The sequence below is a fragment of the Staurois parvus genome, unplaced genomic scaffold (assembly GCF_062004578.1).
Source record: "Staurois parvus isolate SC_StPar_1 unplaced genomic scaffold, SC_StPar_1.0 ptg000303l, whole genome shotgun sequence".
NCBI lineage: Eukaryota > Metazoa > Chordata > Amphibia > Anura > Ranidae > Staurois > Staurois parvus.
The window spans coordinates 4,099,937-4,126,136 of NW_028318099.1; the positions used below are offsets into that span (position 1 = coordinate 4,099,937).

General features: G+C 40.9%; 1 protein-coding gene across 2 annotated transcripts in view; it reads left to right on the top strand.

Annotated features, from left to right (window-relative positions):
- The window catches only part of PHYHIPL (phytanoyl-CoA 2-hydroxylase interacting protein like), a 172,964-nt gene that overhangs the window by 16,776 nt on the left and 129,988 nt on the right, over nucleotides 1-26,200 (top strand). Inside the window, exon 1 of one of the 2 annotated variants that reach the window (XM_089683159.1) lies at nucleotides 25,977-26,113. The exons of the other annotated variant lie outside the window; for it this stretch is intronic. Within the exon in view, the coding sequence (XP_089539285.1) occupies nucleotides 26,095-26,113 (19 nt within the window). The 5' untranslated portion in view covers nucleotides 25,977-26,094. Of the gene's footprint in view, nucleotides 1-25,976; nucleotides 26,114-26,200 lie in introns of those variants that run through there. 2 annotated transcript variants of the gene reach the window in all.

Genomic DNA, 26,200 nt, shown 5'->3' on the forward strand with positions numbered 1-26,200 from the left:
CCGCTCTGTTATTTTACGTGGCCTACCACTTCGTGGCTGAGTTGCTGTTTTTCCCAGTTGCTTCCATTTTGTTATAATACCACTAATATTTGACTGTGCAATATTTAGTAGCAAAGAAATTTCATGGATGGACTTAGTGCACAGGCACTATCACAGTACCACTCTTGAATTCACTGAGCTAAGAGCGACCCATTCTTTCACAAATGTTTGTAGAAGCAGTCTGCATGCCTAGGTGCTTGATTTTATTCGCCTGTGGCCATGGAGGTGATTGGAACACCTGAATCCAATGATTTGGAGGGGTGTCCCATTACTTTTGGCAATATAGTGAACATATTAAAACTAAAGGGAATTGGACAATTTATGTATGATTTATATATGATATGTAAGGAGGTAGCCCACTTGTGTCCAACAAAAATATCATTTTTTTTTTTGTGGACTGAAGTGTTTGCACATTAGGAAGCATGTAATTGTAAATTTTCTTGTAGAAACCTTACTAGAACATCTAACAGTTTTATTAATGAATGAGTTAATGAAAAACACATTCAGTAAATTGCATTGATTTTCCAAAATGTACTAGTAAATTGTCATCTTTTTAATGAGCTCTTTTGAGTTGACTGATTTTCATTTTCATTTCACATTTACTGTTGGACTGAAGTAATTTGTTATCAAAGAAACACATTAAGAGTTGTAAAGATTAATTATCAATGAGATTATCATGTATGTGAAGTAGTTGTAGCTGTTGTACTTTATCAAAGATTATGTGATCCATTATGCCATGCAAGGAGGAAACGAATGCTACCTGTACAGCTATCGGATTTCTAATCAAAATCTTATGTATTACCGGTTATAATCTCCAAGAGTATTTGTATACTAAAGTGTATATGGTGATCATACAAATACATCAAGTCATTATTTCTCACCTTGTAGAGCACCAAGAGATGATTTACATTAAAGAACACATTTTACTTTTCATTTAATGTTAACGATCAGACTATCTGTGTATATATATTTTTTTTATCTTTTTTTCTTGGCAATCCATAAAAAGAATTACTGCCTTAATAGGTGGAAGAGTGGATCCGCATACAAGAATAAGTAGGTAAAATAAAGGTCTTGAAAAACTGAGGTTAGTAAGAAAATATAACCCATGTTTGTGTTGCCAGTGCTTTGGGGAATATGGCTATGACTTTTCTTTTAAAATGTGGCATGCTCCATGTTAGTGTGTTTGGGCTGTATTGCAAGTTTGTGTGAGCTGTTTTTGCCTGCCTCTCCTGCCCTTCAGCCTGCATCAATGCACTTTCAGCTCCACTTGAGGCCTCAGGGTCAGTCCTTCTTACTGCTACACAGAGTGACTTGATCTCAGAAGGTCACTTAATGTTTCTTGCTTTGGTTTATAGGTTTTGTGAATACCCTTATTGGCTGGGATCACTTTCCATACTAGCAGATAATACGTGTAAGGACATTGGTCCTGTGGGTCTGGTCAGCTATCAATCCATTACCAGCCCTGTGTAGGCTTGCAGCCTAATCCTTTTGGGACTTGAAACTGACAGCCTGGATCACTTTTGTCCTGCTTGAGTTCACATGTTGCTCAGTCTTCTCAGAGTATTGGCTCCATCTAGTGTGGCTCCCTCCTTTGTTTTATCCAGAGAAGAATTTTCTGTGGCTATACAACTTTATATAAAAGATTATTAACATAATTGCTGACTTGGGTGAAAGGGGCTGCAAATGTATTTCTATACCTTCTCCTCCAGAATCTGTCTCTGATATCTGCAGCTGCTTTTGAACATACAGATCAGGATGATAAATCTAATCTGTTGATTTTGGATGATCTTGTGCAGTCTGCTGACATAACTCCTAGGCTTAAGGATACTGTCTTGGTCCTTTATTGATTGGAGCTGAAGCAACCAGTTTCTGTATGCTCTAAGGCTTGGGTGTCAAACTGGCGGCCCTCCAGCTGTTGCCAAACTACAAGTCCCATGAGGCATCGCAAGATTGACAGTTATAAGCATGACTCTTGAAAAGGCAGAAGCATGATGGGACTTGTAGTTTCGCAACAGTTGGGAGGGCCACCAGTTTGACACTCCTGCTCTAAGGTTACCAGTCTGGGCTGCTTTAAAAGTCCTAACCCACCAAAACCTTCCCTGTTCATTTGTTGTTACAGCTAGTTTTGTATGAAGATTGGTCCTCTTCTGACACATTTTCTCAAATGTATTGCCCAACAATAACTTATTGAGGGGGCATTTGTCAAGGAATGGCCCCTCCCCATGGTGGATTAGTCCATTTCTTGCCCTAATAAAGCCCTTGACTTTCACTCTTAGATATTCCTGTTTAAAAATCATGTTCATAGGAGACTGGAAATCTTTTCAAATCTCTTTCCCCTGATGAGCCTTGCTCTGCAACCTGCTATTGCAGTCATGGCCATTTGCCAGACCTTGTTGCTCTTCTATTTATGTCGATCACTACATCTCAAGCTTTCCCCAAGGTGCTGGATCCTGTTCTGGTCTTGCTACACTCATAGGCAATTCCCATTCTGAGCTACCTTGACGACCTTACACTGAGGGAAATGTTAGCATGCACTTTGGCAGTCAATGTCCATAAAACTGTGCAGATTGTCCAAATGTTCACCTAGATCCTGGAGCTGAAACTGACCCATCACTGGGAATGTGCAGGTCTCGCCCTAGATACTTCTCAGTCGAGGGTTCTCCTTTTGCAGGAGAAACTCCTGATCCTCTGTTCCCAAGTTTTGACTGTGTAGTCCAGAAGTGGTCATACTTTCCTTTTTATCATAGGAGTTCTTAGCCTGATTATTGCCTGCTTTGAGTCAGTCTTCTTTGCCTGTTTCCACTCCAGACCATTGCAGTTCAACATTTTGGCTACATGGGACGAAAAAGTGCAACTTCTTGACAATCACTTGCACCTGATGCCCTAGACTAGACTATCCATAAGGGTCCTCTACAACCAAGTCCATTAGTGGGTAAAATGCGTTTCAGAGGGGCATGACTTGGGAGGAGGCAAAACTGAAAGCTTTCTGACATATTTTGAACCTTGGACAGTGGATCAGTGTGCACTACCACTTTTCTTTCATTGTTCACTATCAGACAAGACAGGCTCTTATGAAGTCAGCACCTGACAGAGTTGGGATCACCGGGTTGGACATGTTGGAGCTTTCAGTGGCTCTTTTGGTATGCTAAGTTTCAATTGCCTGTGATAGGGTGGCAATTGAGAAATACTGTAGATATCAAAGCACTGCTGCCCTAGAGCAGCAAGTGCTTGAACATCGACCTTCATGGCAGGATCACCAGTTATCACTTTAATGAAAGATACAGATTATAGTTAATTTAAAATCTTGCTTTTGAAATTACATTGACATGTTAAAGATTGTTTTTACATATACAAGAAGAGGTAATCAAAAGTCCACTATGTATACTTATCCTATATAAGGTTGGGTGATTTGTATCTTTACCATGAATGCATATTAGTACATTGGTGCTGGATTGAAAAGCATGCCAGATGAATGACAATAGATTAGAGATGATCACTATATCATCTGATAATATTGGGTAACAGCCCTGTGTATATAGACTACATTCCAACCATTGCAGGTGACCTGGTTGGTCTGATTAGAAGAATCACAGAACGGAATTTTTCAGGTGATTAGTAGGGAACACCCTTTTCTATAGGGCCTGCATTAGTGTAAGCATGCATGTTCATGCTGCAGTGATTGTACAAAATGACCTGACTGCCATCTCTTGTCTATGGCATGGTGCTTTGGCTATCTGGTCTTTATGTACCATCTACAGCAGTTAAGGTAGTACTAAAGGATAATGATTTTTTATCTTAATGCTTTCACAACACTAAGATAAAAAAAAACCCATTACAGTTACAATCCCCGCCCATCCCAAATACTTTGTTGCCCCTGCCACTGCAGCCAGGCCCTCCACAATCTGTGCTGTTCCCCAGAACCTCTGGCTGTAGGGGAGTGGTGAGAGATTGGCTCTTGGAGCCATCTGTCAGGAGCTGGGAAGAGGGAACCAGGGGCATGGCTTGCCAGGTGCTGCATGTTTCAGTAGATGTACACAGCCCTGGCCAGGAGTTTTCATGACAGTTGTCTCCTTTGCAGTTGGCTAAGTAAGGGGAAAGCCTCAAACAGGAGGGGGAGGACAGTGCTTTGGGGACCACCTGTAGAAACAAGAAAGGTGGACTTTCATGAAAGCAGGCTATGTGCACTATCTGTAAGGCTGTACTTCTTTTTTTTTTTAACAAAAAAAATAATACCATAAAAATTTTGGGTTTGGTATCAATTTAAGTATGGCAATACATAAAAGGGAATGTATCCACATTTAGGAGTTTAACTTTTAAAGACAAAACAAAATTTAAACTGTTTAAATTTAAAACAAACTTTTTAAAGTAAGGTGAACACGGAGAGGACTTTTCACAGGACAAGCAAAACACAAAAAAATTCCCATCAAGCTTACCACCTCTCCAGCAACAAAAAACAAATTAACACTGTTTCCACAATTTGCATTAAAATGAGGCTTTAGTTGCACACATTTGCTAATACAGTGGGGCAAAAAAGTATTTAGTCAGCCACCAATTGTGCAAGTTCTCCCACTTAAAAAGATGAGAGAGGCCTGTAATTGGCATTATAGGTAGACCTCAACTATGAGAGACAAAATGAGAAAAAAAATCCAGACAATCACATTGGCTGATTTGGAAAGAATTTATTTGCAATTTATGGTGGAAAATAAGTATTTGGTCAATATCAAACGTTCTTCTCAATACTTTGTTATATATCCTTTGTTGGCAATGACAGAGGTCAAACGTTTCCTGTAAGTCTTCACAAGGTTGGCACACACTGTTGCTGGTATGTTGGCCCATTCCTCCATGCAGATCTCCTCTAGAGCAGCGATGTTTTGGGGCTGTCACTGGGCAACACGGACTTTCAACTCCCTCCAAAGGTTTTCTATGGGGTTGAGATCTGGAGACTGGCTAGGCCACTCCAGGACCTTGAAATGCTTCTTATGAAGCCACTCCTTCGTTGCCCGGGTGGTATGTTTGGGATCATTGTCATGTTGGAAGACCCAGCCACGTTTCATCTTCAATGCCCTTGCTGATGGAAGGAGGTTTGCACTCAAAATCTCACGATACTTGGCCCCATTCATTCTGTCCTGTGCATGGATCAGTCTTCCTGGTCCCTTTGTGGAGAAACAGCCCCAAAGCATGATGTTGCCACCCCCATGCTTCACAGTAGGTATGGTGTTCTTTGGATGCAACTCAGCATTCCCTCTCCTCCAAACACGACGAGTTGTGTTTCTACCAAACAGTTCTATTTTGGTTTCATCTGACCATATGACATTCTCCCAATCCTCTTCTGGATCATCCAAATGCTCTCTAGCAAACCTCAGACGGGCCCGAACATTTACTGGCTTAAGGAGGGGGACACATCTGGCACTGCAGGATCTGAGTCCCTGGCGGTGTAGTGTGTTACTGATGGTAGCCTTTGTTACGTTTGCCCCAGCTCTCTGCAGGTAATTCACTAGGTCCCCCCGTGTGGTCCTGGGATTTTTGCTTACCGTTCTTGTGATCATTTTGACCCCATGGGGTGAGATCTTGCGTGGAGCCCCAGATCGAGGTAGATTATCAGTGGTCTTGTATGGCTTCCATTTTCTAATTATTGCTCCCACAGTTGATTTGTTCACACCAAGCTTCTTGCCTATTGCAGTTTCAGTCTTCCCAGCCTGGTGCAGGTCTACAATTTTGTTTCTAGTATCCTTCGACAGCTCTTTGGTCTTCACCATAGTGGAGTTTGGAGTGTGACTGTTTGAGGTTGTGGACAGGTGTCTTTTATACTGATAACAAGTTCAAACAGGTGCCATTGATACAGGTAATGAGTGCAGGACAGAGGAGGCTCTTAAAGAAGAAGGTACAGGTCTGTGAGAGCCAGAAATCTTGCTTGTTTGTAGGTGACCAAATACTTATTTTCCACCATAATTTGCAAATAAATTCTTTCCAAATCGGCCAATGTGATTGTCTGGATTTTTTTTCTCATTTTGTCTCTTAGTTGAGGTCTACCTATGATGCCAATTACAGGCCTCTCTCATCTTTTTAAGTGGGAGAACTTGCACAATTGGTGGCTGACTAAATACTTTTTTGCCCCACTGTATATATGGAAGCCTCACTGCCTCATCAAGGCCCATCTCTGTAGTGTGGTCCCTAGTTCTAATCTGTGAGAGCTTCCATCTTGAAACCTACTGTATATAAATTAATAAATTGATGGCATGCCTGTAGGTAGCCCATTTCTCCTTTTAAAGACACAGGGACACACCAGAAGCTCAACTGTCCACAATGGCTGGTGAAGACTTCCAGTGTGTCCCCAACCTAATATAGCAAGAGAAACCAAAAATGGCAGACACTGTAATCAATATAACACTAGCTTTTTAAAGTAAGGTGCACATGGAAAGGGCTTAACAGAGTGCAAACACAATATAAAAGTACAAGTTTACACTGTTTTAGTAATTTAAAGTAATATTAATGGAGTGTTTTTTATTTTAAAAAAATAAGACGTCATACTTCTCTGCTCTGATCCTCCTCTTCTTGGGTCCCCCGCTAAAACTCCAGGCTCCTCCCCCCTGCCAAGTGCCACAATAGCAAGCTGCTTGCTCTAGGGGCACTTGTGCGTGCTCCCTCCCGACCCTACTGACACACACAGAGCAGGACTTCGCTCCGCCCCCAATCCCTCCTCACTCGCTGTGATTGACAGCAGTGGGAGCCAATGGCTCCTGCTGCTGTTTCTGAGCTAATGAGGGGAGAGAGACCCAGAAGAGCTGCTGCTCCCGTGCATATCGCTTGATTGAGATCAGGGAGGGGTGGGGGAGCTGTAAACTGAAGGTTTTTAGCTTCATGCATAGCCTTCAGGCTTTGCAACCACTTTAAGCACTTGCCCTCCAGAGGATTTAGCCCCCCCCCCTTCCTGACCATGCCATTTTTTGCGATATGGCGCTTATTTTAACTGACTATTGTGCGGTCATGCAAAGCTGAACCAAAATGAAATGTACGTCCTTTTTTTCCCCACAAATAGAGCTTTCTTTCAGTGGTATTTGTTTGCTTGTGCAGTTTTTTTTATTTTTTTGCGCTATTAAAAAAAATAAAAAAAAAAAAAGACCAACAATTTTGGGAAAAAAACAATATTTTTAACTTTTGGCTATTGAACATGTGCAATAAAATATTAAAAAAATTAAATTTCATTATACATTTAGGCCAAAATGTATTCTGCTACATGTCTTTGCTAAAAAAAAAAATCCCAATACGTGTAAATTAATTGGTTTACATGAAAGTTATAGAGTTTACGAAAGGCGATATATATTCATTCAAATTTTTTTTTTGTCATACTAGCAATGGCGACGATCAGCGACTTATAGCGAGACTGCAGTGGGTATTCTGACACTGGGGGGAACTGACTTGGTGTCATTGAGTGACACCAATACAGTGATCAGTGCTAATAAAAAGCACTGACACTGTACTAATGGCACTGGGCAGGAAGAGATTAACATGTGGGGCGATCAAAGGGTTAACTGTGTGCTGTGTGTCTTTTTCTATGGGGCTGTGTCTGTGCTTTCCACTGTAAGCACACTACTTTGTATGGCTCTGCTATACAGAGCCATACAAAGCAGTGTTCTGTAGCTGACAGTTGAGTGAACTGTATTGTTTACATACAGTTCTCTCCTCCTGTTGGTATTACTCGGCGATCACTGGGTGCTGGCGAGTAATCACCATCCTGGACCCATGATTGACAGCAGAGGCCGTGCGTGTGGCTCGTGTGCGCCCCCTACCCAGAAATGCGAAATCAGGTATATATACATGATTTTGCGTACCCCTGCTACCCTGTAGCAGTATTTCTGCAATAGGGCGGTGGTAAAGCGGTTAAATGAATAAAGAGGTTTAAGGCTAAGTTCACATTAATGCAGCTGCGACTTGATCAGATTTTCTTTTCAATAGGTTTTTATTGTTTTTTTTTTTTGACATTTCAAGTACAGAAAACAAATTAGACCGCTTTCAAAGGCAGAGACAAAATTTTGACTAGAAACAGTAGTCGATAGCAGTTTTATATATTTGAAACATAATTAAAGTTGGTAACGATTTGGATAACACGAATAATTGGCTATGGTCACTTCGACGTCAAAAATGGACCCCTTTAGTATCAAGTATCTGTCTGTCGGATCTGCAATTTCTAGAGAGCAGGTGAAAGGGGAGTTTTGTGGAAAGCCACAAGGATGCCTCTCTCCGTTTCTCTTCAAAATTTGCCTGGAAGACCTGAGGGTAGTTTTTTATGAGTGTATTTAGGGCGGGAGGATGTGGAAAATCTGGTTTCCTGTAGCCCTATGATGTGAGCATGAAGTGAAGCATAGTAAGTAAAGGCATGTTTACGTTTCTGAGGGGAGTTAAAGCCCTGTACATTGCAGGATACAATAGTGAATTTGGATGCAGCCATCATGGTGGATAAAGGGTGGAGTAGCTATGGGACCCAGAGATGAGCCATGGCATATAGAGTGTGTAATTGTCAGGCATTTCAATGTCCTGGGAAATGTAAAGTGAAAAGAAAGTTGGAAGGAGAAAAGTAGTAAAGGAAGGTGTAGAGGGCTCAGCTGCAGGGGTGTCAAGAAAGGGATTGTCTAAGCAATCGTAGGCAGTGGATAAATGGACTGCCATAGTCGGGGGTTGTTGGGAACCCCCCGGGCACACATTGTATAACGTAATTAGAAAACATAAAAAAATGACCAACGTTCAACAGCCTAACCGGAGAAAGGAAGAGAAAAGGGAGAGCAGGGAAGAGAAATTGGGGGGGGGGGGGGGTGGAAAGAAGTGGTAGGAAAGGGGGAGAGAGGGTGGGGGAGGAAGAGGAAAAATTTGGTAGGGAGAGGAGGTATGAGGAGAAAGTGAGCACAAATGAAGGCACCATCATACATATACACTTGGTAACATGGTGAAATATCGTTAAGTAGTGTAGAAGGAAGGGATTGCTGACCATCAGGATCAGGGGAAGCCAGATTTGACAGAATCGGAGGATCATGATCTAAAGTATCTAAATAAGTGGGGTAATAGGTGGGGAATTCAGATTTTGCCCCACTTCCCACTTCCTTTGTGTCAAAGAGGGCATGGTTATGTAAAGGCTTCATCTGAATCCCAATCACGGCAGCGGGCCCTCAATCTCGAGTGGAGTACAGAGAGGGCATAAGAACCTGAAAACCAAATAGGAGAATTAGTGCATGGGGGTTTGAAGGTTCCGTTGGAGGCATCCTGGCAGGGGATGTGTCAACTCTGAGGCAGGTGGACCCATTTAAAACGGGAGTGATCAGGCTAAAGATTGCAATGGAGTTCAGTCGTCCTCTGGAATATCTGGTCGGGAAGCTGGTTTGGTTTGTCTCTGTACCGGTCGTTGCCTTCGGGGAAGAGGTTCCCAAAAGGGAATGAGGTGAGGAGATTTGCATGGAGAAGTCTGCGATGAGCGAGTGGAAGTCGATAGCATTCGTTGTAATCTGGTGAGGACTTTCTGGGCTTCTTCAGGTGTGGAGAAAGCATAAGGGTGACCCTAGAAAGAAAATGTTAATTTGAAGGGGAAATTCCAGCGTTATTTGATGCGTTGACTCTGTAGTGTCTGGACAAAGGAGTTCAGTTCTCTGTGTTTGTGAAGCATTTGTGGAGCGAGATCAGAGAATATTTGATATCTGTGGGATTGAAAGGCCAAGTCTCTCTTAGACCAGGCTGCTTGCATGACCGCTTCTTTAGTTTTGTAAAATGTAGGTTTGATGATAATGTCTTCGTGGGGGGGCCCTCAGGTCTTTTTGGGCCCAGGGCTCCATGAATTCTGTTGAATTCCAACCATTCGATTGGGATCCCAGGGATGAGTTCCTGTAGCAGTGCAGTAACTGTGGAGTTTAAGTCCTCTATTGATTCTGGGAGGCCTCTGATCCGAAAGTTACCTCTTCTTCTGCGGTTCTCCAGGTATTCAAGTTTTTCTAAGGCGGAGTAAAGGTCCAATTTGATGGTGTCAATATCTTGTTCGTGGTTGTTGATTACGAGGATGGTGTCGTTCATTTTGTGTTAGAGATCATCTCTTCAGGACCCTATGTCCCTAATTTCACACGTAATCTTAGTGGTAAATTGTTCCATGGCTGTGTTCTGTTCCTTTTTAAAGCAGAAGTTTGTCAAGTAGGGCTGAGTCACGGATCATTGTATTAGTAGCTTCTTCGTTCTGGGTAACTTTGAAGACTGTCGTTAGATGATTCATCTATCTGGGAGTCTGTCTCTTGGGAAAAAGATGGATATTCAGGTAAGGGTTGAGGTGAGCTCATTTTGGATTAAGATCTTTTGGCTGGATTAGTAGAAACTTATACTATAGATGCTGGTTTGGTCAGCTTGGCCAGAGTAGCTGCGGAATGCTTTCCCATGAACTCCGTGTCAGGGTCTCCCCTTGGTGGACAACGTGTAATATGGATTGCAGAAATGTGGTTTCACCTTCTCAGGAGCATTGTTTATCATCCTTAAAAAAAAAAAAAAAAATAAAAAAAAAAAAGGGATTCAGCCGGTGTGGCTTTGTAAGCATTCAGGCGTGCCGAAGGGCCAGTGTGTGTGAAGAGCGAGGGTCAGGGATGTTCCGCCACCAAATGGGGATGTGGCGAGAGGTTTGGAAGGCAGCTGGGGAAGTTGATGTGTCCCGCTGAGGGTGTTAAGCATAGGCCAGGAGCCCTGGAGAGGCAGATAGACCCTCTGGCTTCCTTGTATTGTGGGAAGGCCCTTTGGCGGGGGGAGTTGGCTGCCCTTTCAGAGCCCTGAGCCCTGCGTGGCCTACCAGGCCTCTAAAATCTGGGAGGCCTGGGGCTGTAGTAGGGGCACTCACTGAAGGTATAGGGCCGAGTCCTCCTGCAGGGCGCCGGTCATCCACAGTGGGTCACGTCAGGGACCCGAGTCCAGGAGAGATGAACTCCTGGTTGTGTGAGGTGGCTAAGGGTCAGCTGAGTGATTGCGGCAGCTGAAGAGGCGGGCACTGGCCATGGGAAGATGGCGGCCGCTAATGTAATGCAGGCCTGCGGCGGCTCCCACGGGGGTTCGGCGGGCAGCAGACCCACTCATTGGATGGAAATATTGGTCCTGTGAGATGCCACGGGTAGAAAGAAGGGGGATTCCAGCCGGTAGGCTTGTCTCCCGGTCCAGGAGTGAAGATATGCCCAGGATATGAGGAGCCGAGCTAAGGAGCGACTATCTTTCTCAGTAGCTCAACAGTGCCCCCCCCCCAATTCTGTATGACTGAAATTGCACTAGTGTGCACCAGACCGTAGTTTCATACCTTTCAAATATATGTGCAAACCATCCTGCCTGTTTTTGGCTTGCCTCACTTAGTGCATTGGGTATTGTGGAGGATTTATGCGTCATCTAGAAAAGTTAAAGTGTTACTAAACCCACAACAGTAAAATCAGTCTGTATATGCAGAAAAGCTTGCTTGTTATACTCACTGTGGAGCGTGAGGGGTTAATCCTCTGCATCGTGTAAAAAGGATGTTTAATCCTGTCTTCTATGATCCTCCCCTTCTTCCACGTTCCCCATTTCATCTCCTGACAGAACACAGCCTTGGAGACACTCTGCACATGCTCAGTTTGGTGTGTACTGCTAGATAGGTTTTTTTTTTTTCTTGGGAGTGCATATGATCAGCACAGGGCCAATCGGTACTGTCCAGACAGAGGGTCAGGGGTTATGCAATCTCATAGGGCAGTCAAAGGAGAATGAAAACTCCTCCTACAAGCTTTAGCCAGTGCTCAGCCAGACACTGTTAGATGTCACAAGACTGCTCAAACTGCTGATGAGAGAAGGTATTTTGCAGTTTATATTTACTAAAATCATTGAATTTCAATTTAGTGTGTACTGTTGAAGACCAGATATAGTGAATGTAGGGTCCTAAGTTTAGTAACACTTTAAGTGTGGAAATACATAACAATTAATGTTTTAGAGATTGTTGTAATCTAATTAGTTGCTCCATAGCCTATGTTGATCCCTGTGATGATTTTTGCAACAAAGATAGGTTCAGAATGTACAGGTAAAGCATGTCTTGTGCTGGAAAGCACAACAAATCCTATAGGATTGGGGGTATGCACTATGATGTCCTTGTGTTGCCTGGTAAATCTCCCTCTTTTGCAGATATATGCTCATCTCTTAATAAGTACCCAAAACACTGCACCATTTTGAAGTGTATCTAATCCCAAGAAAGAATAACTGAATATGTTGCAGCTTACTAGTCGGTTGTGGTGACTTAATTTAAAATAAACTTCTTTTATTTTCGTCTGCTGATCGGGCCAGTAACACGTTTTCTATCACTCATCCACTATCTATGGAGGTGCCACCCTTGAACAGCAGCATTGTCAATCTGTGGTGATGGGAACAATCGATGGAACCGTAGGATTAGATAGACTTTACATACATGACTAACAAATTAAAGCCTACACACCGCTAATACTTTTCAAGCAGTTACACCAACAGTTTTTTCCTTTTGGGAAATGAATAAAAGCTCATTTTGTAAGCACCTCAAACAAACTACACAACTATGTCTCAATCCCAAACTTACCCCTACCAGCTGGCTGGTACTCAAGTGTTTCAAACCAATATAAACAATGACAACATAAAGTAAGTGCAGTGCTAATAATATATCCTAAAAGTTCAAAAGCAATTTCAATGTTTAATATTCACATACATATACCTGTGATCATAAATGTGTAAAAAGAATAATGAAAATACATAAATAATGCCCAAAAGCTGCATAAGATATATTGAAGTGTCCATAAAGCTCAAATCAGCCCCAAAGATGTGATCCAATGAGTGTAAGGATACGTAATTCAGATAATAATAATATAAGAGAAGTGTGGGAAGTGAAAAGAACAAATGGCTATACACACCTGGATGGCTGCAGCACTGATCCCAGCTGCAGCTGTCACCTGCCACGTCCACACCAAGAACTGAGCAATCAAAGACAGCTGATCACTCAGTTCTCAGTCTTCACTGAGCAGAGAGCTGGTGACTGTCAGTCACTGGCTTTCTGCTCTGTTACTCCAGTGCTCACTGGAGCTTTGGGCTATGAATGGATCAGGAGCAGCTCAGACTCTCAGAGGTTCGTTTTGGCCCTAGGTCTGCTTTCAGATAATATCACAGTACTCCACAGATTCTTGCACATATCCCAACTTCCGAGTGTTCTTCAATGTACTCTTTCCATGCAGAAACAATTGCAAGGTTTACACACTCTTCACCCAGTGCTACAAATTTCTCACCTTTTATACGTAGGCCTCTTAAGCATTCATAGACCTCCTATAACTTGATTCATACAAAAGGTTAAATTCCCTAGCTCCTTCTCATACGCAGCATAACTCAGAAAAAAAGAAAAATTAAATAGTGCTCACTGTAGTATTTATGAAAACAGGGCATTTTAGTACAGTGAGCACTATGTCATTTTTCCTTTCTTTTGAGTTATTCTGAGTATGCGAAGGAGGTGGGGAGTTTAAGGTCTACATAGTATATAGTATCTCACAGAAGTGAGTACACCACTCACATTTTTGTAAATATTTTATTAGATCTTTTCATGTGTCAACACTGAAGAAATTACACTTTGCTACAATGTAAAGTAGTGAGTGTACAGCTTGTATAACAGTATAAATTTGCTGTCCCCTCAAAATAACTCAATACAGAGCCATTAATGTCTAAACCACTGGCAACAAAAGTGAGTACACCCCTAAGTGAAAATGTCCAAATTGGGCTCAATTAGCCATTTTTCCTCCCTGCTGTCATGTGACTCGTTAATGTTACAAGGTCTCAGGTGTGAATGGGGAGCAGTTGTGTTAAATTTGGTGTTATCGCTCTCACTCATGCTGGTCACTGGCAGTTCAACATGGCACCTCATGGCAAAGAGCTCTCTGAGGATCTGAAAAAAAGAATTGCTGCTCTACATAAATATGGCCTAGGCTATAAGAAGATTGCCAAGATCCTGAAACTGAGCTGCAGCACGGTGGCCAAGACCATACAGTGGTTTAAAAGGACGGGTCCCATTCAGAACAGGCCTTGCCGTGTTCGACCAAAGAAGTTGGGTGCCCATGCTCAGCGTCATATCCTGAGGTTGTCTTTGGGAAATAGACGCATGAGTGCTGCCAGCATTGCTGCAGAGATTGAAGGGGTGGGGGCTCAGCCTGTCAGTGCTCAGACCATACTCCGCACACTGCATCAAATTGGTCTGCATGGCTGTCGGCTCAGAAGGAAGCCTCTAATAAAGATGATGCACAAGAAAGCCCACAAACAGTTTGCTGAAGACAAGCAGACTAAGGACATGGATTACTGGAACCATGTCCTGTGGTCTGATGAGACCAAGATAAACTGATTTGGTTAAGATGGTGTCAAGCGTGTGTGGTGGCAACCAGGTGAGGAGTACAAAGACAAGTGTGTCTTGCCTACAGTCAAGCATGGTGGTGGGAGTGTCCTGGTCTGGGTTTTCATGAGTGCTGCTGGCACTGGTGAGCTATAGTTCATTGAGGGAACCATGAATGCCAACATGTACTGTGACATACTGAAGCAGAGCATGATCCCCTCCCTTCGGAGACTGGGCCACAAGGCAGTATTCCAACATAACGACCCCAAACACACCTCCAAGATGACCACTGCCTTGCTAAAGAAGCTGAGGGTAAAGGTGATGGACTGGCCAAGCATGTCTCCATACCTAAACCCTATTGAGCATCTGTGGGGCATCCTCAAATAGAAGGGGGAGGAGCGCAAGGTCTCCAACATCCACCAGCTCTGCGATGTCCTCATGGAGTGGAAGAGGGCTCCAGTGGCAACCTGTGAAGCTCTGGTGAATTCCATGCCCAAGAGGGTTAAGGCAGTGCTGGAAAATGATGGTGGCCACACAAAATTTTGACAATTTGGGTCCAATTTGGACATTTTCACTTAGGGTGTACTTACTTTTGTTGCCAGCTGTTTAGACATTAATGGCTGTGTGTTGAGTTATTTTGAGGGGACAGTAAATCTACACTGTTATACAAGCTGAACACTCACTACTTTACATTGTAGCATAGTGTAATTTCTTCAGTGTTGTCACATGAAAAGATACAATAAAATATTTTTAAAAATGTGAGGGGTGTACTCACTTCTGTGAGATACTGTATATTCAGCGGGTAAAATAAGTATTGAACACATCACCATTTTTCCCGGTAAATATATTTCTAAAAATGCTATTGACATTAAATTTTCACCACGTCAGTAACAAACCATGCATACAAAGAAACGAAAACAAATAAGTTCAGAAATTATGTTATGAGTAAGAAAATGGAATGATACAGGGAAGAAGTATTGAATGCCCTAACTGAAATTTTTTGAATACTTTGTACAAAATCCTTTGTTGTCCTTTAAGATGACGCCTGTATGGAGAAACTTGTTGCATGCATGTGATTTTGGCCTATTCTTCCACACAAACAGTCTTCAAATCTTGAAGGTTCCGTGGGCCTCTTCTATGAACTCTGATCTTTAGATCTTTCCATATATTTTCTATTGGATTCAAGTCAGGTGATTGGCTGGGCCATTCTAACAGCATTATTTTCTTTCTTTAAAACCAATTGAGAGTTTCCATGGCTTTGTGTTTGGGATCATTGTCTTGCTGAAATGTTCACCCTCATTTCATCTTCATCATCCTGGTGGACGGCAGCAGATTTTTATCAAGAATATCTTGGTACATTTTTGCATTCATCTTTCCTTCAGTGACATGCAGTTGTCCAGTACCATATGCTGAAAAACAGCCCCGCACCATGATGTTTCCACCTCCAAACCTAACTGTTGGTATGGTATATATAGGGTGATGTGCAGTGTCATTTGACCTCCAAACATGGTGTGTATTATGGCATCCAAAGAGTTCAATTTTGGTCTCATCTGACCAGACTATATTCTCCCAGTATTTCACAGGCTTGTCTAAATGTTGTGCAGCAAACTTTAAAGGAGCTTCAACATGCTTTTTCTTCAAAATTGTCTTATGTAGTGAGCATGCATACAGGCCATGACGGTTGAGTGCATTACTTATTGTTTTTTTTGTTTTTCTTTAACAATTGTACCTCATAATTCCAGGTCTTTCTGAAGCTATCCACAAGTGGCCCTTGGCTCTCGGACAACTCTTCTGATAATTCTTTTCACTCTTGTCGGAAATCTTGTGAGGTGCACCTGGTCGTTGTTGGTTTATGGTGAAATTATGTTCTTTTCACTTCCAGATTATGGCCCCAACAGTGCTCACTGGAACATTCAGAAGTTTAGAAATCCTTCTCTAACCAATGCCATCAGTATGTTTTGCAACAATAGGGTTATAAAGGTGTTGAAAAAGCTCTTTGCTTTTACCCATCATGAGATTTTTCTTGTGTGACACCTTGGTAATGAGGCACCATTTTATAGGCCATCAGTTGAGACTGAACCACCTGATATTAATTTGTACTGGCAAGGGGCTGGATTGCTTTCTAATTACTGATGGATTTCAGCTGGTGCGGCTTTCCATGCCTTTTTCCACCTCCCTTTCTTCATGTGTTCGATACCTTTTCCCTGTGTCATTCCATTTTATTACACAAGACTTAATTTCTGAACTTATTTGTTTTGGTTTCTTTGTATGTATGGATTGCATGGTTTGTTACTGATCTGTGGTGAAAATTTCATGTACGTAGCGCCTTTTAGAAATATATTTACCTAGAAAAATGGTGACGTGGTCAATACTTATTTTACCCGATGTATAGTATATTTCTATAGTATGTTGACCTTAATTTCCTATCTACCTCCAGGAACATAGGGATCTACACCAATACCGTTAGCTTTTTTCTTTGTATTAAGCAAAAAACCCTGGGGACTGCCTACAATTTCATATGAGCCACTGTTTTATAGGTTGTCACCCCAGTGTGGGCTAAAAGTTGTAGACAAAATCTTGTCAAATGCTGTCTATCAGCAGAACTCGCCTCACTAGTTTTCAATACCTCTACTGTTTATTTTCAATTTCTGATGACTACATATTTCATGGAATATTGCTGCCTGCAAACAATGTTTCTTTTACTGACTTCTGAAACTCTTCCTAAGCACTTCTGTAGTTTAGTTTAGAAGGCAGGCTCCTTAAATTCTTTGGCATAGCAGTGCATAGTGAATATGTATTTAAAACACAACTAGAATGGGAGTTTCACAAGTACCTGTGAAAGTCTCATTTTGGTTGTATTTTTACATATTTTTTGAATAAAGGATGTTGCTATGGATACAGAATATTGCTCATGAGGTCCTTTTTAAAAGTAAGTTAATATAGTGAATATGTGTCACAGAATTCAAGAATGTAAATGTGTAGGATCTTACAAGGTGAATTTACAAAGTTCAGATCAATGAGAGTAGACTAGAAATATTTGAAATAGATAAATGTGGAAATAAATATGATTTTACATTTTGGCCATAAAAACATTTTAATAATCAATCACTAAAGTGACATCAGCAGCAATAGCTTTAGCTTCCTTCTAAAGCACCCTAAGAGCCCAGTGATAAAAGGAAGGTGTAGGGAGGGTGGGAAAGCTCTTTGTACTGCTGGCAATACTAGCACATTTTTTTGGTGTGCAACAAATGCCCCTTGAATAAATAAAGCAGGCAGCAGAAACTGAATTATCACCCCAAGCCTGCTTATATTTTAAAGCCAATTAAAGTGTTTTGATCTCTATGGTCAGAGACTTCAATAGTTTGGAAGGAAGAACCCTCCAACACTCGAGTTCCAGGTAACGGGCAATGAAGAGACAGAACTTGTGGACTTTAATATAGCAGCATCAGTGATTATGCAAACTGGTAAATAGTGTTCTTGGGTACTTCATAAGTTCTGCCTGGTATTCAATTTTCAGAAATATTAGAATGTATTTCAAAACAGGCAACAGGATAGCAATCCGAATTCAGTTTTTTGTCAGCTAAGATCTGATTTCTGATTACTAGTTGCTGAAGGTTACTGCACATTTCATACTGACATTTCACTTATAGAGACTGAGGGCTTGATTTACTAAAGCTGGAGAGGTTTTTCTTTTCTTGTCAAAGCATAATTAAACAAGTTGAAGTTAAAAGCTGATTGGCTGCCATGCACAGCTGCACCAGATTTTGCACTCCCCAGTATTGGTAAATCAACCCAAATGCCCAAAACTGACACAAACGATCTGTCATTTCTATAGCTTTGCAGCTCCTCATTTATATCCATTTACAGTATAGAGGCATGTGAATATTTATTTTTTTTTGCATAGGAATAAGCTATTGAGAAATATGCTTTAGAAGTAACACAAAAGTAATTCAATATTGAGGGTTCTTTACTTATCCCTGACACTGAAATATTTCACATATTGCACATCAGAGAAGGATCCAAAGAGGTGCATTGATGTTTGCTTGCTGACCGAGTAACTGATGAGAAGCAATGATTACTCAGCAAGGAATTCTTTTCATTCCTCTTATATCCAGATAGTGCAATCTTTCTCATCCCTGTGCAGAATATGCCTTTACAAAGCATGGTTTAGACACCGTTGACAGTTTGGTCAGTGCTCTGTGCAATTAAAAATAAAACAGGGTTGTCAGTCCAACCAGGGGCGGACTGACAACTCACGGGGCCCCTGGGCAATAGGGGATCATGGGGCCCCTGTGTCCTTGCCCGCACTCAAACCACACCCAAAAAAGCCTATGAAAGGTACCAGGGGCATCTCATGGGGCCCCTTACTGATCCCGGGCCCTCGGGCAGTGTCCGAGTTTCTGAATGGTCAGTCCGCCCCTGAATCAGACTTTAGCTTTCAGTAATCTCAGCACCCTTAACTGCTAAAAGTTTATTTCTGGTTGGCTGCTGTAATGTATGATTTGCTAGATAGGGAGTAGCATTCTTATATGCACGTGCCGATTTCAGCATGTTTTAGTGGTTGATCCTTGAATTTGTAGTACAAACACTTTAACACTAAAATACCGTTAACATCATAGCCTCTAGGGTTTCAAAAGGTTCACTTGGGAGTCTTGTGAAGAAAACAATAGAATGTCCATATATTTATAGATTCTCAAGGCTATTTGTATTGAAAACCACAGATAGGCTGTTTTTGTTCAGTGTAAAATCAATGTGAAATTAGAGAATATGTCACTCCGGTATGTTTTATTTTTCCAATTACTCTGTTCAGTCTGTGCCATATTTGGTTGTACACATTTATCCTGTGCTTTAAAGGGTCAGTCCATTGAATGGATTTTTTGTTTTTGTGACTAGGTTAGGTGGCCGAATCCTCTTCTAAATTTTATATATCTTTTTGGTGACTTAAGCAATGTGATCTTACACCTAACTACCCAGTTCTGTCCAGCTGTTTTGGCCTTTCAAGGGAGTCTTTCGGTTTATATTAGAATTTCGAATATGGGATATCGCTTGGGATCTAAATATATAAAGCCAGAGCCCACCAATAACTGCAATATCAGTTGTTAGTACACGGTAATATCCAAAGCTGCTTTGTTCACATTGGATTATATTCTTGTATAGTATTGGACAATAACTTAGTTGGGAGTAGAGTTAATGTAGTGTCAGATGGGTTGGTTTTTGTGGCATGTTTAACCTTTATATAAAAATAGAGTTTGATGAAAAGTTTTCCTGACCTATTTCCTTCTATGGCCATTATAAAGTCCAGAAAGAGTCTTATGATGCTACTGTTTTCTCTTTTGATAAAGAAAATATAGGAAGGAACTCATAAAGAGTATAGTCGCCTTGTTGTGATTGGTACTTGTCCTAAAAAAGCAGCCTGTTTGCACTTTTTACACCAGACTGGGATTAATTTACTAAAACTGCATGGTGCATAATCTGGTGCAGCTCTGCATAGAAAACAATCCGCTTCCAGGTTTGACTGTCAAAACTTAATTGAACAAGCTGAAGTTAGAAGATGATTGTCTACCATGCAAAGGTGCACCAGATTCTGAGTGCACCTGTTTTAGTAAATCCCCCCCATTGCATATGTCTTTTCTGCGATTGAAGCTTCTACCAGCCTGTCAGCACTTTTTTAAAAGTGTGCACTGTACCATGAGCATGCAGCTCGGTGTACAATCTTGGCACAATTGTGTGTTAATACAAAGTAACCCTCATGAGCATGGGCAGGTGTTGTGCCATCCAGACCTTGTCAACCAAGAGATTCTGGAAATAGAAAAATATTCGGAGAAGATGAAGCCGTGGGGGGGGGGCACTGACATCATATTGCTGGAAAAGAGTGCTTTCCTAGGTAAGAGAGCTATAATGTGAAAATTTGCTTGGCATGCACACACATTATGACAGCAACCTCCTGGGGGCCCAAAATATTTAGATTAATCTTGTAGTTTAGTTCCGCTTTCAGACTGAACACTAAGCAAACTAAGTACACAGTTGAAATACATACTGTATATGGAAGATATTTTACCTGCAAAAGGATTAATGATTCTATTAAACCAGTTATGAAATTTAAAAAGGTAGTTGTGCTGGTTGGTAAACTCTTTTCTTAATTGCATTTAGGCATTGAGCTTGGTTACCTTCCTGCCTCCAGTTTATGACTAAGATCCCATTCATACCTGAGCGTTTTGGAGCTTCAAGCTCCAAAATGCTCAGGGAGAAGAAAAATCAGTTCTCTTTGGAGTTGGTTCATATCTCCACTCTAAGTCACCTGAAGCCAAATTCCTGAGGCTCAAAAAAGTTTTGGGGCTAAATAGTGAAGAATCAGTAAAATCCTGATGAAATCATCACTCTGATCTCTCCTCCTGTCTTTGTTCTGGCTTCTTACCACTGCCCCCTCTTCTTCAACTGTGAGAAAAGAAGGCTGAAGTAAAGCCACATTTAGCCACTTACACTTGGTGCAAATACATTTACATTATTTTTAATAAGTCCAGAACTGCAATAGTTGGTGTTTTACCCTGAACAAACAAATAGCTTCTACATAGATGTAGGATATCTCAAGACATCATGATGGGATGGCTGAAGCTTCAGATATAAGTTAATTGGAGTGATCAGTTTGTTTTATACAGCTTGTTTATTGCTGTACAGTGTACCACCCTGACTTGTGCTCCTAGCAGATGGCACCGTCATCTCCAGCTCCACAAAGCAGCTTACTGGACAGTGTACATTGCTTCTCTCTGACTGTAGTGCTGACCAGCATCTAAAGAAATCCAATTTTAATCTCCTCTTCTGGGTAAGAATATCACATTATCCGAATGAGTCTGCAACAAAACTAGTGACAGGGCACAAATGCTGATCTGTGGTTTTAAATATATATTAACCCACAAGGCACAGGTGAGAAGAGTTGGCCAGTTTGATTACATAAACCTGTGCCTAAAATGTATTTCTAAATTACTAAATAAAAATCTTATGTATGCATGTACCGAATACTGCAAAAATATTAATAGTACTAATAATATTCTGGCACCCTGTATACGTTCCTGTTTAAAAGAATTCTACTACCCCTTTCTACAACCCCTGGCAAAAAGTATGGAATCTCCACTCTTGGAAAATGTTCATTCAATTATTTGTGTAGAATAAAAAAACTAATCACAGACATGTCTCAAAACTATTTTCATTTAACATTCCAACCTTCTGGCTTTAAGAAACACTTAAAAAAAAAAAAGAAAAAAGAAAACTAGTCCATTGCAACTGTTTTTGCAGATCAAGCAAAGGAAAACGATATGGAATCACTCAATTCTGAGGAAAATATTATGGAATCATGAAAAAAAAAACACCACAGTGCACTACTAGTATTTTGTTGCACCATTTCTGGCTTTTATCACAGGTTGAATTCTCTGAGGCTTGGATTTAACTATTGGCATACAGTATTATTCATCAATCTGGCTCCAACTTTCTCTTATTGCTGGTGCCAAATAAGCTCTGAGGTTCAAGTCTTGTCATGGACCATTTTCTTTAATTTCCACCACAGATTTTCAATTGGATTGAGGTCCGGACTATTTGCAGGCCATGCCATTGACGTTGTGGGGTTTATTTACTAAAGCTGGAGAGTCCAAAATCAGACTCCCTTCTGCATAGAAACCGATCAGCTTCCAGGTTTCATTGCCAAAGCTTCATTGAACAAGCTGAGGTTAGAAGCTGATTGGTTTCTATGCAGAAGGGAGTCTGATTTTGGACTCTCCAGCTTTAGTAAATAAACCCCTATATGTCCTTCTTGAAGGAAAGTTTTCACGGCTTTTGCATTATCATCCTGAAAAATGGTGTCATCACCGAACATCCTTTCAATTGATGGAATAAGAAAAGTGTCAAAAATCTCCATATAAACTTGTGCATTTATGGAAGATTTAATGACTGTCATCTCCCCCGTACCTTTACCTGACATGCAACCCCATATCATCAATGATTGTGGAAATTTGCATGTTTTCTTCAGGCAGTCATCTTTATACATTTCATTGGAATGGCACCAAACACAATTTCCAGCATGATCACCCTGTCCAATGCAGATTCGTGATTCATCACTGAATATCACTTTCATCCAGTCATCCACTGTCCATGATTGCTTTTCTTTAGCCCACTGTAACCTTGTTTTTTTTCTGTTTAGATGTTAATGATGGTTTTCATTTGACTTTTCTGTATGTAAATCTCATTTCCTTTAGGCGATGTCTTGCAGTTCGGTCACAGACATTGACTCCAGTTTCTGCCCATTTGTTCCTCATTTATTTTGCTGTGCATTTTCTGTTTTCAAGGCATATTGCTTTAAGTTTTCTATCATTACGCTTTGATGTCTTCCTTGGTCTACCAGTACAGCCTTCTTATTTAATTTGTACATGATCCAGATTTTAGACACAGCTGACTGGAAACAACCAACATCTTTCTGTGATGATTTACCTTCTTGAAGTTTTATAATCCTCTGCTTTGTTTCAACTGACATCTTTTGTGTTGGAGCCATGATCCATGTCAAGCAACTTGGTGCAACAGCTCACCATGGTGTGCAAGCACTCCTTTTTTTTTTTTTTTTTTTTTTTTTTTTTAACTGCAGACTAATTATCAGATGTAATCTGATGCAGATGTTTGTTTTTAAGAACTTCAAAGTACATGGTGATTCCATAATATTTTCCTCAGAATTGAGTGATTCCATATTTTTTTCCTCTGCATGGTCTGCAAAAACAGTTACAATTGACTACAGTTTTCTTTCTTTTTTATTTTTTAAGTGTTTCTTAAAGCCAGAAGGTTAAATGAAAATAGTTTTGAGGCAAGTCTGTGATTGATTGATTTTTTTTTTCTACACAATTAACAATTGAATGAACATATTCCAAGAGTGGTGATTCTATACTTTTTGCCAGGAGTTGTATTAGAGCTGCTTAAGTCTCCACAAAAACAAGGAGTTGTTCATATGGGGCAGATTAAGGAAAGCATCATGTTGGATTCTGGGACCAGAACTTTAGATTTTCTGGGTAAGATAGAAGAAGACTAGTAGGAGTGAACACACGTGGGTTTTTACTTATTTATTTCAGATCTTTATATAGCACCGGCAATTTTACGCAGTGCTTTCCATGCTGTAAACTCACATCAGCAGTACCCCTAGGTAGCTTGCAATTTATGGTCCCTATCTCACTAGCGTACATACATGCACACACATACTAGGGTCAGTTATAGACAGTCGGGTAACTTCTTGCATGTCTTTGGAGTATCAGAGAAACCCACAGTAGCACAGGGAGAACATGCAAACTCCATGTAGATAGTGTCCTGAATGGAATTTTAAATTTAAAGTGTTACTAAACCCAGGACCCTGCATTCACTGCATCTGGTCTCCCACAGTACACATTCTCATCAGCAGTTAGAGCAGTCTTGTGACTATCAGTGTTCAGCAGATCACTGGTTAAAGCTTGTAGGAGGAGTTTTCTTTCTGCTCTAGGAGGATGCAGAACCCCTAACCTCTGTCTGGATAATTGGCCCTGTGCTGATCACATACACCTTCAAAAGAGAAAAAAAAAACACTCTAGCAATACACACCAAACTGAACATGTGCAGAGTGTCTCCACATGATATGTCTTATCAGGAGATGAGAGGGGGGCACTGGAAGAAGGGGAGGATCAGAGGAGACAGGATGAAACTGCGTTTTTACACACTGCATAGGATTAACCCCTTAGGTTCCATAGTGAGTATAACAAGCATGCTTTACGCATGTACAGACTGATTTTACTGTTGTGGGTTTAGTAACACTTTAAACTCAGTTCTGCGACTTATTTAGGTATCATATTACTTAGCTGAATCATGATCTTTGTGCCTTTATGATCAAGCTGCAAGTCAAAGTTGTTGTTGAGTCCAGTTTTTTTGTACTGTTTATTTCAGGTACTTATATAGCACTGTCAATTTACGCAGCACTTTACATATATATTGTACATTCACATCAGTCCCTAACCCTCAAGGGGCATGCAATCTAAGGTCCCTAACTTACATTCATACACAGACTAGGGTCAATTTAGACAGGATCCAATTAACCTACTAGCATATCTTTAGTGTGTGAGAGGAAGCTGAAGTACCCGGAGGAAACCCACACAGTTACAGGGAGAACATGCAAACTCCAGTCAGGTGGTGCTGTGGCTGGGATTTTAACCAATGACTCTAGTATTGACAGGCGGAAGTGCTAACTATTTAGCCACTGTTTGGACATGCTTGTAAGATATTCAGTGAAATGCATGCCCCGTAGGATGCATGCCCTGATTATATGCAGTTTGCAGCTGATTTCTCTCTAGACAACATGGAGGCGTTATCACTATCATAAATAAGGGTTGATTTATTTTGGCGCTACCTTTTTTTTCTGATTTATACTATTACCTTTGTTGGAGGGTGAGGTTTAGCAGCTTGAATATAACACAATAATATCATTTAAATTTTTTTGGCACTGTTTTCACTTATGTTATTTTACTAACATGGAGGTGTTGCTTCTCTCTTGAGGTCTCCACATGTGAGTGTTTGGTGGCATAACTCAGGAGATAGTTACTCCTGCAAGAGCAGTGCAACCTTCCAACATGCTCCGTCTGTTTGGGGTGAAAGCGTCAAACTGCTGTTAATCTTAGGGCAGCTAACCAAGGGTTCCAGGGGTATGGGAGGCATCATTTTTGAGTAGAGGAGGTATATTTATGAGGCTAGTCTGCTTGGGGCCACTCCTGGTGGCTGTCACCATGTTTTGTTATATTTTGGTAGGGAGTAGAGGTGTTATCTTCAATAAAGCAGTATTGGGTTTTTGTGTTGGCCTGGAACCAACCGAGATCAGGAACCAAGTCACTTGGACGTTTTTTTTTTCATACTCTGCAGATAAGTTTCCCATTTACCGCATCCCTCTCCATATATTTCTATGTATTTTTAGCCCACATTACCTAATTTGGTCCATGGGCAATCATCTTTATTACTTGGTACTAGCCATTATTGCACTGCATGCCATATCGATATTGGTACAATTTTTTGATATACCTCCTGTTTGGCGGTGTAACCTATGTGTCGGTGCTGCAAATGTAATAGACCATTGTCACTATATCTGCAGCACCTTACTACTTTAGACCGGTCTTGATGTACAATTTTATATGTTTTTAAGGTCTGTCTATGTATTCTCTCTTACTGAGGTGATGGTGAACTGAGGTATTTGCCTCATTTGTCCACATTTGTACTGTGTTTAATAAAGCATAATTTTTGGAATTACTTTGAGTATTGCATTCTGTCCATAATGTAACCACTTTCTGTGAATCTCTTTTCAAATCCCCCTTTTTTGTTGCAAGTTTCCCATTTTATGCCTTAAAAAAACAGGTCATTATGCATCTGTAAAAATAACATAATGTGTGAGACGCAACCCTGTGCTCTCCACCCAAGCAGCTCTGAAGCTGAACAGATGTATTATCTGTATGAGACTCCTTTTGTGCAAGGTGGGCGTGTTCACTTAGACTGAAGTACTTCTTTCTTCTACAATGCAATCATGCTGTGTCTAATAGACTGTAATGTCTTGTCTAGTATGCACACTGTTGAACACTTCTAGAAAGAATAGGCTGTTATTTGAAGCCTTGTGCATCTGTACTGCTTGGACTGAGAAGGGGACATCCCAGAAGCTTGTTCTGGAGATGTAAATGTCAGTGCCAGAAAAACGTAAGTATTACAGACAGTACTCATTTTCTCTGATATTTTAGGAAAATTCACATGACACTTCATTTTTTATTTTCCCTCTGTTTATTC